The sequence below is a fragment of the Caretta caretta genome, chromosome 4 (genome assembly GCF_965140235.1).
Source record: "Caretta caretta isolate rCarCar2 chromosome 4, rCarCar1.hap1, whole genome shotgun sequence".
NCBI lineage: Eukaryota > Metazoa > Chordata > Testudines > Cheloniidae > Caretta > Caretta caretta.
Genome location: NC_134209.1, coordinates 50709722 through 50725851, shown reverse-complemented (window position 1 = coordinate 50725851; position 16130 = coordinate 50709722). Strand labels below are relative to the sequence as shown.

General features: G+C 44.3%; 2 protein-coding genes across 4 annotated transcripts in view; one reads left to right on the top strand and one right to left on the bottom strand.

Annotated features, from left to right (window-relative positions):
• EXOSC9 (exosome component 9) overlaps nt 1-16130 on the bottom strand; it is a 49716-nt gene that overhangs the window by 20347 nt on the left and 13239 nt on the right. The window contains exon 12 of one of the 2 annotated variants that reach the window (XM_048847176.2): nt 8699-14415. The exons of the other annotated variant lie outside the window; for it this stretch is intronic. Coding sequence (XP_048703133.1) covers nt 14391-14415 — 25 coding nt within the window. The 3' untranslated portion in view covers nt 8699-14390. Of the gene's footprint in view, nt 1-8698; nt 14416-16130 lie in introns of those variants that run through there. 2 annotated transcript variants of the gene reach the window in all.
• CCNA2 (cyclin A2) lies at nt 5677-15801 on the top strand. 2 transcript variants are annotated; one of them, XM_075127623.1, is made up of 8 exons: nt 5677-6025; nt 6686-6816; nt 9562-9674; nt 10257-10480; nt 11397-11601; nt 13029-13142; nt 13974-14107; nt 14586-15801. In XM_075127623.1, exons 1-8 carry the CDS (start codon nt 5922-5924, stop codon nt 14635-14637), a joined length of 1077 nt encoding a protein of 358 aa, XP_074983724.1. In that variant the 5' UTR covers nt 5677-5921; the 3' UTR covers nt 14638-15801. The 2 variants fall into 2 exon arrangements, with proteins under 2 accessions (XP_074983724.1, XP_048703135.1); XM_048847178.2 differs by having other exon boundaries at nt 6686-6938.

Below are 16130 nucleotides of genomic sequence, written 5' to 3'. Positions count from 1 at the left end.
TGGGCCATTCTTTTTAGGTGACACATCTGAGGAACTGTCTCAGATTGAGGTGTCATTAGAGGTGGTTTTGGAACAAATTGATAAACAGCAATAAGTCACCAGGACCAGATGGTATTCACCCAAGAGTTCTGAAGGAACTCAAATGTGAAATTGCAGGACTGCTAACTGTAGTCTGTAACCTATCATTTAAATCAGCTTCTGTACCAATGACTGGAGGATAGCTAATGTGACGCCAATTTTTAAAAAGGGCTCCAGAGGTGAACCTGGCAATTACAGGCCGATAAGCCTGACTTCAGTACCAGGCAGAGTGGTTCAAACTATTGTAAAGAACAAAATTGTCAGGTACATAGGTGAACATAATTTGTTGGGGAATAGTCAACATGGTTCAAAAAAGAAATAGAAAAATTCATGGAGGCTAGGTCCACCAATGGCTTATTAGCCAGGATGGACAGGGATGGTGTTCCTAGCCTCTGTTTGCCAGAAGCTAGGAATGGACGACGGGATGGATCACTTTATGATTACCTGTTCTGTTCATTCTTGTTGGAGTACCCTGGATTGGCCACTGGTGGAAGACAAGATACTGGGCTAGATGGACCTTTGATCTGATCCAGTATGGCCATTCTTATGTTCTAGTTGGTCACCAAACAGTCAGCTTCGAATTCACAAGTAAATTTAGTGTTTGATGGCTGCTTGATCTGGATAGTGTACATTAAAGCACTGAATTATTTTTTATTATCTAATCTTAAAATTAGACCAATGACCAAAATTCAAAAGGCCAAAGTGTAATACCCTTATGAAATGTCTGTCAATTTGTAAAGTGGCCCAGCTGCTGAGGTCTTTGATCCAGTCCAAATATCCTCTTCCCATGTATAGTTATTGCATTTCCCCCAAATTTGTGCATCTTGGAGAGTGGGAGGCATTCCCCTCACCCCCCCATGGAAGAAACAGGGAGTCCGGTTATGACAGGGTTGGCACTCACCACTGTGGGACCTCTGGAAATTAGCTCTGTCCTCTGTGGGGTGCCCTCTGCTGGTGGTGTCCCATCCATCCCTCACCCTGCTGGCAGCTGGACCCACAATGCTCGTTAGCATCCTCTGCAGGACACTGCCCTCTGACAGTGTCCACTACTCTGGTCTAGCCCCCTTCCTGGGGTTTGGTGTTAGCAGCAGTCCACCATCTGCACCTCCTGTAGTGACCAGCTGCAGTCTCAGAGTCTAGCCCCTTTGGCACAGGGGCCATCCACAGCCTGGATCAGGCCATGCCCTTCTTCAGCCAGGTGTAGTACAGGGGAGGGTCCAATCCAGGGACCCTCTAGCAGCAGCCTCTCTGCCCTCCTTCTCTCCCCTTGCCCTGCTATTGTCCCTGGGCTGCTTCCCCTTTGGCCCTATACACCTGCCCCACCCTTTGTAACTAGGCCAGCAGCCTGGGGGTTTTCCTTAGCTCCCCAGCTCCTTCTGCCCTTCCCCTGCACTGCTCAAGGTGCAGCCTTTCAGCTCAGGAGCCAGTCCTCCTCTCTTAAGCACCAGGGAGAGACTACCCTGATTGCTTCCTGGACAGCTTTTATATAGGGCCTAGCCTAGCCCTGATTGGCTGGCTGTAATCCTGGCCCTGACTGGCTCCCAGTAGGCCTTTTCTGATTGGCTGCTGTGGGTCTGCGGGGCCTCTGGCCTGGTTCAGCCCTTCTTCTCAGGGGGTGGGGCACTGCCCCACCACACCAGTGTACAAAAACATATACATTTTCCAACATCCACTGGGGGCACAAGGTGTTCTCTTCAGGGTTAGCCTTCCAAGACGAGGGCTTGCACCAATTCAGAGTGGCCCTCTATTGCTTTTGCTAGCTCCCTGGCAGTGCAGCAGCAATAGAAGCTTGGAAAGTGTTTGCTTTTCTTGCAGTGCTGCTGCCAAAGGGAACAACCTAAACATTGGTCCACACTGTGCCTTCACCCAGCTTCTTCATGCTTGTAATCTCCTCTGCGGGTCCACTGGCGTGAGCAGATGCAGGTAGTACCACAGAGGCATTACTGTTAACCTCCTTGTGTCAAAAGTAGCATGCACTGAGGGGACTGGGTATATGGGTCTACTCAGTTCAATCTGGCTCTCATTCTCACACTGGCTTCCAGTTTATTTAAAGATTAATTGCATGTGGTGTTAAAATTATTTATTTGTATTACAGCAGTGGTTAGAGGTCTCATCTGAGATTGGGGCCCAGTTGTGCTAGGTACTGAACAAACACCTGAGAGACAGTCCAAAGAGCTTACAGTGTACATTAGGATGGGAAACAGAGGCACAGATAGGAGACATGACTTTCCCAAGATCACAAATCTGGTCACTAGCAGAGCTGGGAACAGAATCTACGTTTCCTGAGTCCCTGGCCAGTTCCCTATCACTGGCCCATGCTGCCTCTCCGTATTTATGTTATTTACAAATGCAAATAAAACATAGCACAAAATAAAATGAATTTTAAATTATTTTCAGCATTTCTGGTGCTGGAATCCTTTTGTTTCTGGTGTATCTCTTCACAGAGTTGTATTGTCCTTTAGACCACTGAATTTAGCAATAAATATATTTATAGTTTTACCATATTAAATCAAAGTTTGTATTCATTTATCATCTTCAAGTAACTAAGGTCTGTTCACAATGTGAAATGAGCATATTTTTTATTCCATGCCTTTTATTCATCTTTCTACAACTGTTTTCTTCTATTGTTTACCAAAAGAACAGTAATAATGTCATTTAAAAACATTTTTACCGTTTCAGAATCAAAAGTATAATAAAGATGCAGTATTCACATAAAATATAATATCACCCAGGGAAAAAAATCAGTGTAAAATCAGCCAAAAGCTCCTTGGAAGGGAGAAGAGAAAGCAAAAATATGGGTATGTATATCCTGAATATCTAATAAATTAATAAATGTTGCTTTAAATGCTATATAGGATCATGGTTAAATATTCAAAGTTGTGGACACATTTAATTAATAATTAGGCAAAACAGATAATCCTCAATAGCCTTATTTTTATACTTCCATAGCTAGCAATTTTTTTCACCATCTTAGTAATAGAAAACCCCCATTGCATTTGAACTTTATATAAGCTATATTTAGCTCAGAAAAGAAGCCAAGAGCAATTAATTTATATCTTAACAGTAATTTTGTCTCTCTAGACCAACTGGCTTTTGATCTACCAGGCACTAGAAAAACTTTTTTTTATTACATATATTATTTAAAACAAATTAATGTGCTAACGAGAACTATTTCCTGCTTCCCTCCCACGCCCACTCTCCCTCCTCAAAATACAAAAGCCAACCAGTAGGAGGGACTGGTGGTGATGGCATCAGTGGTTCCATGTCGCCTATAAAGGTGCGATCCTGCAGTCCTTAGGTTGGTGAAATTAGTTGTAATGGTCTGAGTTCAATTTTTAGTGGATAGCTGTTCTCAAAGAACATTATCACAACTGGTACCTTTGTCAGTGTCAGCAGAGGACTGGACATTCATGAAGACTGAATTATTTTCTGACTCCCAGAGGTGGTCCCTCCAGAAATGGGTGGAGATATTAATGTGATAGAATGGGGAAACTTATACTGCCAGTGTCATTGCTGTGTTAGTTTTGAAGAAATAACAGGACTTGAGTCTGATGTATATCAGCGTACACCTTTAACACAAGCACTACATTAACTGTAGTAATATACCAATCTTTTTTAATATTACTTTTTATTTACATCATATGCATTTCAAAATATAACAGCCCAGAAAATGTCTCAAACCTTAAAAAAAAATAAAATCAGTGGTTTTAAATGCCACTACAAATCTCATTAATAACATGTGCTATGTTTCCAAATTCACTCTGTAAGTAAAGGCCTGTATGTGTAGATAGTTTTGTCATACGGTGAACTTTTCCAAGGATTATTATTAAATTATATTATACTAAGTAAAGTAAATGTTTATTGTGAAATAAGCACTATAAACTGCCCTTATAATGAGAAAGATGTCAAATACAGCATCATTTATCTACAAGATTTTGTGCCACTTAATAGCATGGGGGAACCCTCTATACAGATGATAAAAATGTGATTAATAATTTTAAATGAGTCAGTAACTTGAAATTAAAAAATCACTACCCATAGAGGGGCAAAAAGGGAATTCTATATACACAAAAGTGCCAACTTCCAGACAGGAAAACCAGCTATTGGGTCCTTACGCAGGTGCTGGAACTACAGGTATGGGAGATGCTGCCACACCCCCAACTTGAAGTGGTTTCTATTATATACAGGATTTACAGTTTGGTACAACTGTACAATGGCTCTCAACACCCCCACTATAAAAATTATTCCAGCACCCCTGGATCCTTTATAGAAAAAGGAAAAGAGATAAACAATTCCCAGTTACAGACATAAAAAACAAACAATGGGGTAGCTGGTTCACATATTCAAAACTATCCCCAGGGTCTGGGAGTTTGGATGATCCAAAGCCCATTGAACTAAAGTGAGAGTCTTTTCATTGACTTCAATGGGACTTGGATCATGCCCCATACTAGGCAGCAGAGTTAAAAGGGTAATTTGACCAAAACCAGGGGTGAATCTGCCTTTTCTGTGTTTGGCTCCATTAGAGGAGTATGGCAAGAGTTGAGCTGTTATTCCATACTTTTTGCTGTAAATTTTCTGCTTTAGGATTTAGTGTTAAAATCCAAGCTCTTATACCCTGCAGTGCTGCTGATCCCAAGTATAATAAGATTGAATTAATCCTGTGTTAAAACGATCTACATGAAATACAATTGTTTTCCAATTCTGACTGTTTTTGAAATATATATATTCCATTATACAAGATACCCTGAGTTGGGTTTCTAAGTTTTCATAAGAAATAGATTATTATCTAAAAAGGGAGATTTTATTCAACACTGATCATTGCCTTCTCCACTGCACAAATATACAATGTAAGGGCTTGTCTACACTGAGAAGTTAATTTGGATCAAAGTAGGGTGTGAATATAAAGCATAATTGCTATTCCTAACTCCGTGTGTGGAGCTCTTATTCTGGAATAAATTTTTTTAGGATTCCAGATAAATTTAATCCACTTCCAGATCAGCTAAAACTAAACAGGAGCAAAGAACTCTTACTCTGGCATAAGAGCATCCACGCAGGCAGTTAATCGGGAATAGGCGTCCCTCTAGACAAGCCCTAATTAAATCTAGTTTTAATTAAGAAAGTGAAAAAAAAAGAAAGAAAGAAAAAGATGATAGTGATGGAGCCGCCAGGCTCAAATTCACCTCGCTCCTTCATTCACAAATGCGGGATTACAAGACTTGAGACCGCAGAAAACTATGAGGTTAAAGACATTAATCCCGTGCCGTGAGCCTCCCACCGAGACCCCTGGGGGGGTCGCCTCACTTGCCTGGGTTTGCTCTGCTTTACAGGAGAGGCGCGCGCCCCGACGCCCTAGGCGCCAACGCCTTTTTCACCCTACCGCCACGTGCCCGAGGGTTTGCGGGATCGGGGCCTTGCGCTCCTACCGCGGCGCCGTCAGCCTGGCGGCGCGGCGCGGCGCGGCGCCGCAAGAGGCCGCGCTCCCCCACCCTTCCCCCGCCCCTCGCGCCGTTCTCTCCCGCCCCGCCCACGCCGACTAATCGCGCAGGGCGTTTGGCCCCCGCGGGGTGCCGTAGGCGGTGTGACGTACGGCCCTGGGTTCCCCATTGGCGGATTCAATAGTCGCGGGCTACTTGAACGGTGGGAGCGGAGCGGGCTAGAGGAGCTGCCCGTAGCGCGAGCCCCCTCTCTCCCGGGCACCCCAGTAGCGCGGCGCCGGGTGCCTGCCGAGCTCCGACCCCCCCCCCCCCCCCTCGGTGCACGCGGCTGCCGAGGCCCGCACGAGCCCCCCGGCGCTGGGACGATGCTGACGGGCGCCGCTGACCCGGAGCAGGAGAACCAGGAGAATGTGCCCCCCAGCGGCAAAGCGCGGCCGCCCGCCGCCGCCCTCGGGGCCCGCCCGGTGCTGGCGCTGCTGCGGGGCAACCAGCGCCGCCCGACCCAGCAGCAGGCAAGGCGGGCGCTGCACGGTGGGGCTGCCGGGCGGGGGAGCCACGGGCTGGGGCTCTGGTGCTGGCTGTGCCCGCGTCAGCCCTACCGCTTCTAGGGACGGGCGGGCGCGTCTACGCCGGGGCGCTGCAGCCTCCGGGACCGGCTCCTGTGCCTGGGGCCCCGGCTCTCGCACCCCGCAGCGTGAGCAGCAGCCCGGCGTCCGCCATCTTAGGGCCGCGCTTCCCTCCGCTGCGCCCCGCGGAGCAATGAGCGGGCCTGGCGGCAACAAGCTGTCAGCAGCCGACCGGGGGAGCTGGCTCCTGCTGGGCTGGGGCTGCGGAGCTCGGGCTGGGATGGGCGGGGAGCCTAGCCAGCATTGCCGAGAGCCGGGCAGCCTCCGCGGCTCCCGCTTAGGCTGAGCACCTGGGAGCGCGGGCCTCCGCGCGCAGGCCGGGCACATGGCGGTGGCTCTTCGCTAGCAGGAGAGAGGGGTCTGACTGCTCAGGCACGACGTGACTAGCTCGGAATAACCTCCATGGACAGCCCTAAATCGCGATGGAAACCGCCGGGCGTTAGGCTGCGATGGAAATGTGGCGCGTCTGTGCTCCCTTGGGCTCCGGAGCCCTGTTGGATGAAAGGAGGGCTCCATGGAAACACTAATGGCAAACTCTTATTCTAGGCTGCTCTTGCTCACGCACCCTGGAGTATTAATGATGAAAACTATGGCAAGGTTCCAGCTGGGAAAGCGGGTAACAAACAACCTGCTTTTGCCATCCATATGGATGAGCCTGATGGGGAGAGACGAAAGAGGCAAGTGGTTCCTAAAAAGGCTGTGCCCCATGAAGGGGTCCTAGGCTTAAATACAGCTGTAACGTCATTAGGAGACAGAAAACCCTTGGCACCCATAGAAAATCCAATGGATCTTAGTTTTGGTAAGTATGTTAGTTACCAACAGAAAATGGTGTATAAAGCATAGCTTATGTCTTTGAAATTGATATGCCCAATTCAGTTCTGGATTGTCATATAGGCTGCTTCATACAATACTACAGCAGTTTAATTGGGTACTACATAAATTTAATTGGGGCTGAAAGTTACAGATCTGTAGTCTTATCAAACACAAAGTATTCTAACAAGAATACTAGACTTAAATCTCTCCAAGATTCCTAATGCATTTGTCAGTTCCTATTGAGCCATGGTTCTCAACCTATTTACTATTGTGGGCTGTATATGCAGCTCTCTTGTGAACTGTAGCCCACATCCATCCACACAAAATATATATACTACTGGTATGGCCCTGATGTCTCATGGGCTGCAGCTGTGTCCTGATTGGGTTGGGGGTTGAGAACCACTGCTGTTGGGGGAGGGAGGAGTCACTAACCTATCCTCATCTAAAGGTCTCTTCTCTAGTGCCTGCCCGCTGCCCTGGGGAGGATCCACTAGACCCAGGTGTCAAAAGATTACAGGGACAACAAATGAAAAAACGGGGACCAGGAGTGAGGGTTATGGGTTCAAAAGCAGGGATCCAGAGGGGGACACTGACCAGAGAACCCCAGACAGTGTCCACTGCACCTTATAAGCATTTGTCTAGCTGATCCATAACATATTCACTTGTTTTTTCTGAAGTGAACACTTTTCCCACTACGCCCCTGTCACTGACCTGATACCACAGGCAATGATTCAGTAAACTAAGTTAGCAAAATGCTAGTAGAAACTGGATGCAGGTATCTTTAAATTGCACTTCCAATCTCAACCTCAACTGGATTATCGTAAGTAATTTATCACAAATAGAGATTTTCAACATGATCATGGGAAGACTAGACTATTCTAAATCTTGGATCAGAGCAGTACCCACAGGGAAGTGTCAGTCTCTGCTGTGATCTTTCCATAAATAATGGAAAACTAATACCTTCCTGTAAAGGTCCAGTTTGAGTGATTTAGGGTTGTTTAGAAGACCTCCCAAATCTAAAGGAGTACTTGTGGCACCTTAGAGTCTCTAAGGTGCCACAAGTACGCCTTTTCTTTTTGCGAATACAGACTAACACAGCTGCTACTCTGAAACCTCCCACATCTAGAGGCTTTTGGAGAGGAGGCAGATTGAATTGGTACACTGGGCTAATCCCTGAAGCTACTCTATTTCTTCCCGATGCTTCCTCCCTGTGAATTACCAAAGCTATTTTCAGGCAATAGCTCTGCTTGGCCCAATAATTGCCATATTTGTGTGTGCCCTTACCCTTCTCAGTCCCACTGTGGCTCATGAGCAACTGACATGTTTGAACCCTGCCACCTTGTACCTCATTGGAGGGAGTTGTGGATTGCAGGGAGACACAAACCACTCTAGAGCTCTGCTCCTGGCTACAGTCTTAGAGGCTGAGGGGAAGAGAAGCAGACTATTTAACTCCAGGCATAGTCTCTGCAGAGACTGGAACGCTCTTAGCTCAGAGGCTACTGATAGGGTAGTGCCTCTAGCTTCTGCTGTCTCCAGATGTGAGTACAAGAGCTGGGAGCGCCAAACTCACTCTGAAAATAAGTGCTTCAAAATGCTTGAATTCATTTAGGGGGTGGGGGGGCCCTCTATTACTACAGAGGGATGTGGAGGTCAGGGGTTACGGTGAAGGCAAGTGTGGGACAACACAAACTGCTGTTATGTTGCAGTCTTGCTCCATTCTGTATTGACTCGATGTGTATGCACAGGTACATCACAACATGCCATTTATTAAACACATGACTGAATATAACAATACTAATACATAATTCTATAGTTCCTTTTAGACATTTTTGTCTAAAAGGTCTAATCCAATTTCCAGAACTAGAATCCACAATGTAATTCCTTAATCCTCTTCTCTGTGCCCCCCCCAAGTATTAAATGGATCTAGAGTAGGTTAACTTGCATAACTTATATGGTAGCCTGTAGATTCCTAAAATAATGACAATGGGATATTAACTACAGTTTGTCTAACATTCCGCACATGTAAATGCTTCTGTGGAAGGACCATATCAGTAGCCTAGTTTTGTAGCTCTGGCAACTGATTAGTTGAAAGCCCTGGCTGGGATGATTTAATTGGGGATGGGTCCTGCTTTTGAGCAGGGCGTTGGACTAGATGACCTCCTGAGATCCCTTCCAACCCTGATATTCTATGATTAATCCACATTGTGAAAATCTACCTCCATGTTAGACCAACCTCTAAACTCACTGATCAAAGGCTTCGGCTTACTCTAAATCAGCACAGAACTTTAATTTTTATTTTACCGTGGTAACACAAGGTGACTTCTCCTGATTGTCAGGTTAGAGAGTTTGCCATTGAGTTCCCTTTCCCTTGGAACGTTGATAAGAGATTCCTGAAGAACAAATGTGTCTAGTTCCCAGTGATGGGAATGAAGTATGATGAAACTGCAAACTGATGACATTCTGGTCTCCCTGGACTGCTGCAGCCTTGGTGCCTCAAATGCATAAACTGAACCCAGTTTTAGTGTAATCATTAGACTCTCTTGTAAATGTGTGGGCTGACAACTGGCACAAACTTAAAATAATGTGGCTATTATCTTGAATTTGTTTAGATTCTCCAAGTATTATGGATATATCGGTAACTCAAGAAGTGGAAGAAAAAGTAAATGTTAACCAGGTGCCAGACTACATTGAAGACATCTATACATACCTTAGGGAAATGGAGGTAAGAGGCCATAAATATGCCCTTAGAACTAGAAGCGTTTAGTCTAATTTCTAGACTGCATGAGTAATACTTATGCAGTGTTAAACCTAGTACGGTGACAGAATTAGCAACTTATAGCCTGAGAAAGGAAGACCTAGATAGACCATGGAATCCTTTCCTGATGAAACTGCTAAACCCTTCTCAAATTATACTAAAACGGGCTAGATAATCCACTAAACACAAAATAGAGAACAAGCCCATACTGGCTGGACAATGGACCTGGTGACCTAAGACCATTAATATCTAAACTAGATTCTACTTTAGATGTAGTACAAACTCCCTGGATTCTTATCTGTGGTGGATTTTTGGTCCATCAGAAGAAGAACATAAGAATGATCACACTGGGTCACACCAATGGTCCATCTAGCATGGTATCTGACAGTGGTCAATACCAGGTCCTTCAGAGGAAATGAACAGAACAGGTAATCATAGTGATCCATTCCTAGCTTCTGGCAAACCGAGGCTGGGGAACAGCCTCACCCCTTTGCAAGATTCAAATGCTAATTGAATCTCTTACTTACACAATCACAACTGTCTTAACAGGTAAAATGCAAGCCTAAAATGGGTTACATGAAGAAGCAGCCTGATATAACAAACAATATGCGAGCTATTCTTGTGGACTGGCTGGTGGAAGTTGGAGAAGAATATAAATTACAGAATGAAACTCTGCACTTAGCTGTAAACTACATTGATAGATTTCTTTCTTCAATGTCTGTGCTGAGAGGGAAGCTTCAGCTTGTGGGGACTGCAGCTATGCTGCTAGCATCGTAAGTTTAAACTGGCATCCATTGCTTTTCAACTATTAGAACTTGCTAACCTTTCCTGTAGGTGTCCAGCAGGTAAATCTCAGGGCCATATTTTTTTTCTCAGCTGGGGGTGGTGGCACAACTTAGTGAATCCTTCCTTCTCCAAGAAGACTCAGGAGGCCTAGATTCACATCTGGCATTCTCGTATGGGCTTTTAAAAAAACCCTGACATTTGCAAGTCCAACATGGAATGTGGCTTCTGTCTTTATCTGAGTTCATGTAACTAATACTTAAAAGCTTTTAAAAAGCCTTTTTCTCAGGGTACAGCTACACTACCCGCCAGCTCGGCAGGTAGCGATTGATCTATCGGGATCAATTTATCACATCTAGTGTAGATGCAATAAAGCAATCCCTGATAGCTCTTCTGTCGACTCCTGTACTCCACGGTGGCGAGAGGCGGAAGCAGAGTCGACAGGGGAGCAGCGGCAGATCAGCTATTCTTGTAGCTGATGTTGTGTATCTTAGGTCGATCTCCTTCTCTCTTCTCCCCCTGCGTGGCGCGGCCCCCTGCAGTGTAGACCAGGCCTACGGGTCCATAGGGTTGAGAACATGGAAAGGCAACTTTAGTCAAATTTTGAGCATGACTTAGTTTGAGATTCTTGGAAATACAGTAACTAGGAGTACACTTTTGGTACTAAAAATCACATTACTATCAATAGTGTACTGGGAAGAATTGCTTAAAACTTTCAGTATAACATCTAGATCGCCAAAGTGACTTAATGTAGCAGCCAGCAGAGTTTCTAGGGAGGTATAGTTCTCGGCCATCTCCCAAACTGCAGTCAGATTTGGCAAACATGATGATTCTACTAAACACAAGAGACTGATAGACATTCTCTTTACCTGTATCTGCCAGTTCACTGTTTCTTTCAAACTGCAGGAAGTTTGAAGAAATCTACCCTCCTGAAGTAGCAGAGTTTGTTTACATCACAGATGATACCTACACCAAGAAACAGGTCCTAAGGATGGAGCACTTAGTGTTGAAAGTCTTGTCATTTGACTTGGCAGCTCCAACAATAAACCAGTTCCTCACTCAGTACTTCCTACACCAGCAGACCAATGTTAAAGTGGAGAATTTATCAATGGTAAGTATGGACTTGGAGTTACCAGATCTTTCTGGTTGCATTTGGCTCAGTACTTGTGGAGCTTGCAGGCTTCCTGTCCTTCTCCACTGGAGAAAAGAGGGGATGTGCCAATTGTAATAAGCTTCTGAAGAACTGAAATTTAGAACTGGCAGGCTGAGAACAGCAGCTTTGCTTCCCTGCCTGGTTTCTAGAGGTTGCAGCTGGCACTCTATTCTACTGGTGAGCCTGTAGCACTACTGTGAGAATTGGCTAGAAAAGGGGGCCTTTCCCACTTGTCACAAAGTGTTCAAATACTGGTTCAGCCTTGGCTGAACGGGACATAAATTCAATGGATTAACTACAGTAAACTAAAATGTAAAGCTTATTACGGGCTCTCAGGAAGACTTACTATCGTCTACTTTGTAAATGTGGTGGTCTCTACAACACTGGCTCATTCTAGACTAGCAGTGGGCAAACATTTTGGCCCAAGAGCCACATCTGGGTGGAGGAAATATTCATGGCCCTGCATGCAGTAGGCCTAGGGTTGGGGTCTGGGAGGGGGTGCAGTGTGCAGGAACGGGCTCAGGGCAGGACATTAGGGTGCAGGAGGGGTTCCAGCTGGGCACCTCTTACTGGAGAGGCTGTGGGGTGGCAGCAGGGTTATGGCAGACTCCCCGCCTGCCCTGGCCCCATGCCATGCTGCTCCCAGAAGTGTCTGGCACCATCTCCCTGGGGGAGGGCAGAGGGCTTAATGCACTACCCACACCTGCAGGCACTGCCCCTGACAGCTCCCATTGGCCGTAGTTCCCTGTTCCCGGACAATGGGAGCTGCAGGGGGCTGTGCCTGTAGATGAAGGCAATGCATGGAGCCCTCTGCCACCACCCACCCTACAGGGGCCACAGGGATGTGGTGCTGCCCACTTCTGGGAGCGGCGTGGGGCCTGCTTCACCACAGTGGTGGCAGTCCTGCAGGCTGGATCCAAAGCCCTGACAGGTTGGATCCAGCCCATGGTCTGTAGTTTACCCACCCCTGTTCTACACCAATATTTGACTAAATCCTAGCTGAGATTAAAAGTGTCCTTTTCAAGTCCTCACTGTTCTGATGTAAAACTAAACTCTCCCTTGGGACACAGGCAGCAGCTATGCAAGTACAGTCAAAATATTTTGAAATATATGAAGTGGAATAACACAGGAACAAGTGTAGAACCAAACACTACTTTTTTTATCTGAGACTCTTTCCTTTGAATATTAAAAGCAATATTTATATTGCTGCAAAAATTAGATGCTTGTCTTTGTGTCTGGAAAGCTCTAAATCCTTAAACATTGTACTGAAGGCCACTTAACAAATAGTGTTGGAGTACACTTAAACTAGTAAGGAAGATGCTTAGACTGTAAGTATCTTGTACTGGTGGTTGCTGAACAATTAGAAGCTATGACTTTCTTTACAGTATCTGGGGGAGCTGAGTCTAATTGATGCTGACCCATACTTGAAATACTTGCCATCACTTACTGCTGCTGCAGCATTTCATCTAGCAAGCTACACAATCACTGGACAAACCTGGGTATGTAGAACAAATAGCTTTAGAAAGTCTCCTTTGTTTATAAGTAAACAGCCTTAAATACAGCAAATAGCACACCCTCAACCTGATATAAGATCAAAACCTATTCTTGGCTAGCAATCAATTTCTATAAAGAACAGCTCATACAGAAAGTTGAAGTCTTATTTTAATTGTCCTTAGTCAGAACTGAGTAATGGTTTCTACACCAGACCTTTGACTATATTCCAAAACCAGCAAGCTTCTAACAGTGGCTAACTCCCTAGAAGAGAACCTAAGTACCTTACAGAATATGGGTGGGGGTTTTTTTGAGACCCCTCTTAGTGCTATTTCCAGTACCACCACCTCCTTCTAAAGGCTGCCTCTTGCAGGAACACTCAAATACTGTTTCAGTAAAAGTTCTTTTGCCTTAACTACTTGGAAGCACACAGAGGAAAGGACCACTACTGGAAGAACAAACTGCTACGTCTTAGAGCCTAGCACAGTTAAGATGAATGATTGGAATTTTTGTCTGATAAGTAGTTATAGATCAGCGGGTGAGGGTATAAAATGGAAGATTACATGCAGCTGAAGATTCTTTGGCAGTTCCAGCTTGATATTTTCACTTTTTTGTAAAGTGCATTGACATAACACTAACAGCAGCTTACTACTTTGCTGAGGAATCATGCATTCTGCTAGTACCTCTTTCTACCTGCAGGTGGGGACATGAAATATCCAGTCTAGAATAGCATGAAGTATAGCTTTTTGTCTTGTATTCAAAGTATGGGAAAATGCTGTAAAGTAACTGGTCAGATTAATATGCTAGATTTTCCATCAATTTGTTTTCCCTTTCTTCAGCCTGAATCTCTGTCCAAAATGACAGGATATACCCTTGAAAGCCTTAAGCCTTGTCTCATGGACCTCCACAAGACCTACCTCAGAGCAGCACAACACACACAACAGTCCATAAGAGAGAAATACAAGAGTACAAAGTAAGTACCCACTTCTGTGGGTAAACTCCAATACATACCTCTAATCTAAGATAAGCAGGCTAGCTATCCTACTCTCGTGTCAGCGCACACAAGACTGGAAGTCTCTTCTTTGCTTTTTTTGGATCCACGCATGACTCCTGTCAGTGATTTGGCTGCTGTATGCTCACATAATGAGCTAATAACTACAACAGATGGTGTCCTGACTTGCAACTCAAGATGTAGTCTCAGTCCAGAAATTGAGACTGATAGCAGGAATTGCTTGATGAAGTTCAATAGGTGACCATTATGTCCCTTCTAGTCCTAAAAACCTAGTAAAAAAAGAGTTTTAAACCTATTAAGTGTTTGATTTAACATGGTCTGCCCCATTGCAGACATGCTAGTTTACAAACTGTTAATGCTGTATTCTATCTTTGTAATGTAATCCCTTCAGCAGAGATCATTCTAACATGACTACATCTGATACCCTTTTCTCCTTCAGGTACCATGGAGTATCGTTCATTGATCCACCAGAGATGCTAAATTTATTGTAACAATCAAAAGACTCTTTAAAAAAAAGTGTATTATACTTGCAAACGATGTACAGTTTTAACTCTGGTAAATATTTTAGATGTCTTACAATCATTTCAGAATAATACCACATGTGGTGTAACTTGAAATTATGAAGTTTAGTTTTATATGGTTTTAATGTAAATCTTTTTGTACATGCAATCTTGTTCTAAATATTTAGCTGGAGCTCTTTTATAAAGCTGTTCTGTTCAAGTATTGAATTAACCATGAAGGTGAACTGTTAATGTTTGTTCTAAAACTACTAGAATGTCCAATTAAGGAGCAGTACATAAAATAAGGATTTTTAACTTTTGGAGTGACTGAAAGGCCAAGTTCTACCTCCAGTTTTGAACAAATTACAAACTTGACAACTGTGTCAACACAAGATGCTACTAAGGTTTAATTTCACCTGAATTTAGATCAAATCTTTGGTTTAACTTTATATGTAATATAAAAACCACTTTGAAGAAATTCAACTGACTTTAGTAGCTGGCAGGGTTTAATAGGACTTGCTTCAAAAGCAGGCTTTCCAATTTTAGTGCTCCAACTATCATTAAGTAGTGGTCTCCAAAGCAGCCATCAGATAGCTAGAACTACAACTGCTCAAGTGTCCTCCTGTGTGAACAGAAATGGCATCTACCTTGTAGCTATTTTCTAGTCTAAGTGATGCTAGTAAAAGTTCATGCAGCATTTTTTAGTAAAACTTTAGTTTCTCTAAAAGCTTCCCTAGAGTCAATCCTCCATTACTAAAGCTCTACCTCCCACTTGCTTTCCTAGCTGGGTGGTGGCAAACTACAGCAGGGAAAGTGGCCACTGCCACTACACCCTCCACAGGGGAAAGAGAATAATACAGCTGACTATCACAGCCTGCGCCATGCCATGGATGGGTTATAGCTAGAGTGATACTCAATTCAGAACAGCCCATTTGGGCAGGCTTCTATGCAGTGGAAATCTTACACAGTCAGTCAGGTTTTAATTGGTCTTCTGCTTAAGTTGTAGCACTCTGCCAGTAATGGGGTAGTTGAAAACTTTTTACAGTTAAATCAAACTGACTTGTCTCCTCCTGTAAACTTGTATAAGCACAGTATATCTTGAACAGGGTTTAAAGGGAAATCTGCAAGTCTGGCAAATAAACATCCTGTACTAAAGCTGATGGCAGTGGTGTTGCTTATCTTAATCTGTATTGATCACTGTAGCTGATACCACTGATTCCAACTTAACAGTGGGACTACTTTTTTTTTTTTTCCCCATAAAGCAGGACTTAACTGTTTCTAAACTTAGCCCAAGACACCAAGAAATAAATGTATCTTCTTGGTCAAGCTAACTAACAGGAGTGAAAGCAAATTCCTTTCTGAATCTAACATGGTATTTTACCTTGTTTAAACTATAGCTTAACTCTGACATCTAATCCAAAACTGACAACTACCCCACTGGTCATCTAGACCCAAATTATGTTCTAACTCATTCCAATTGTTTA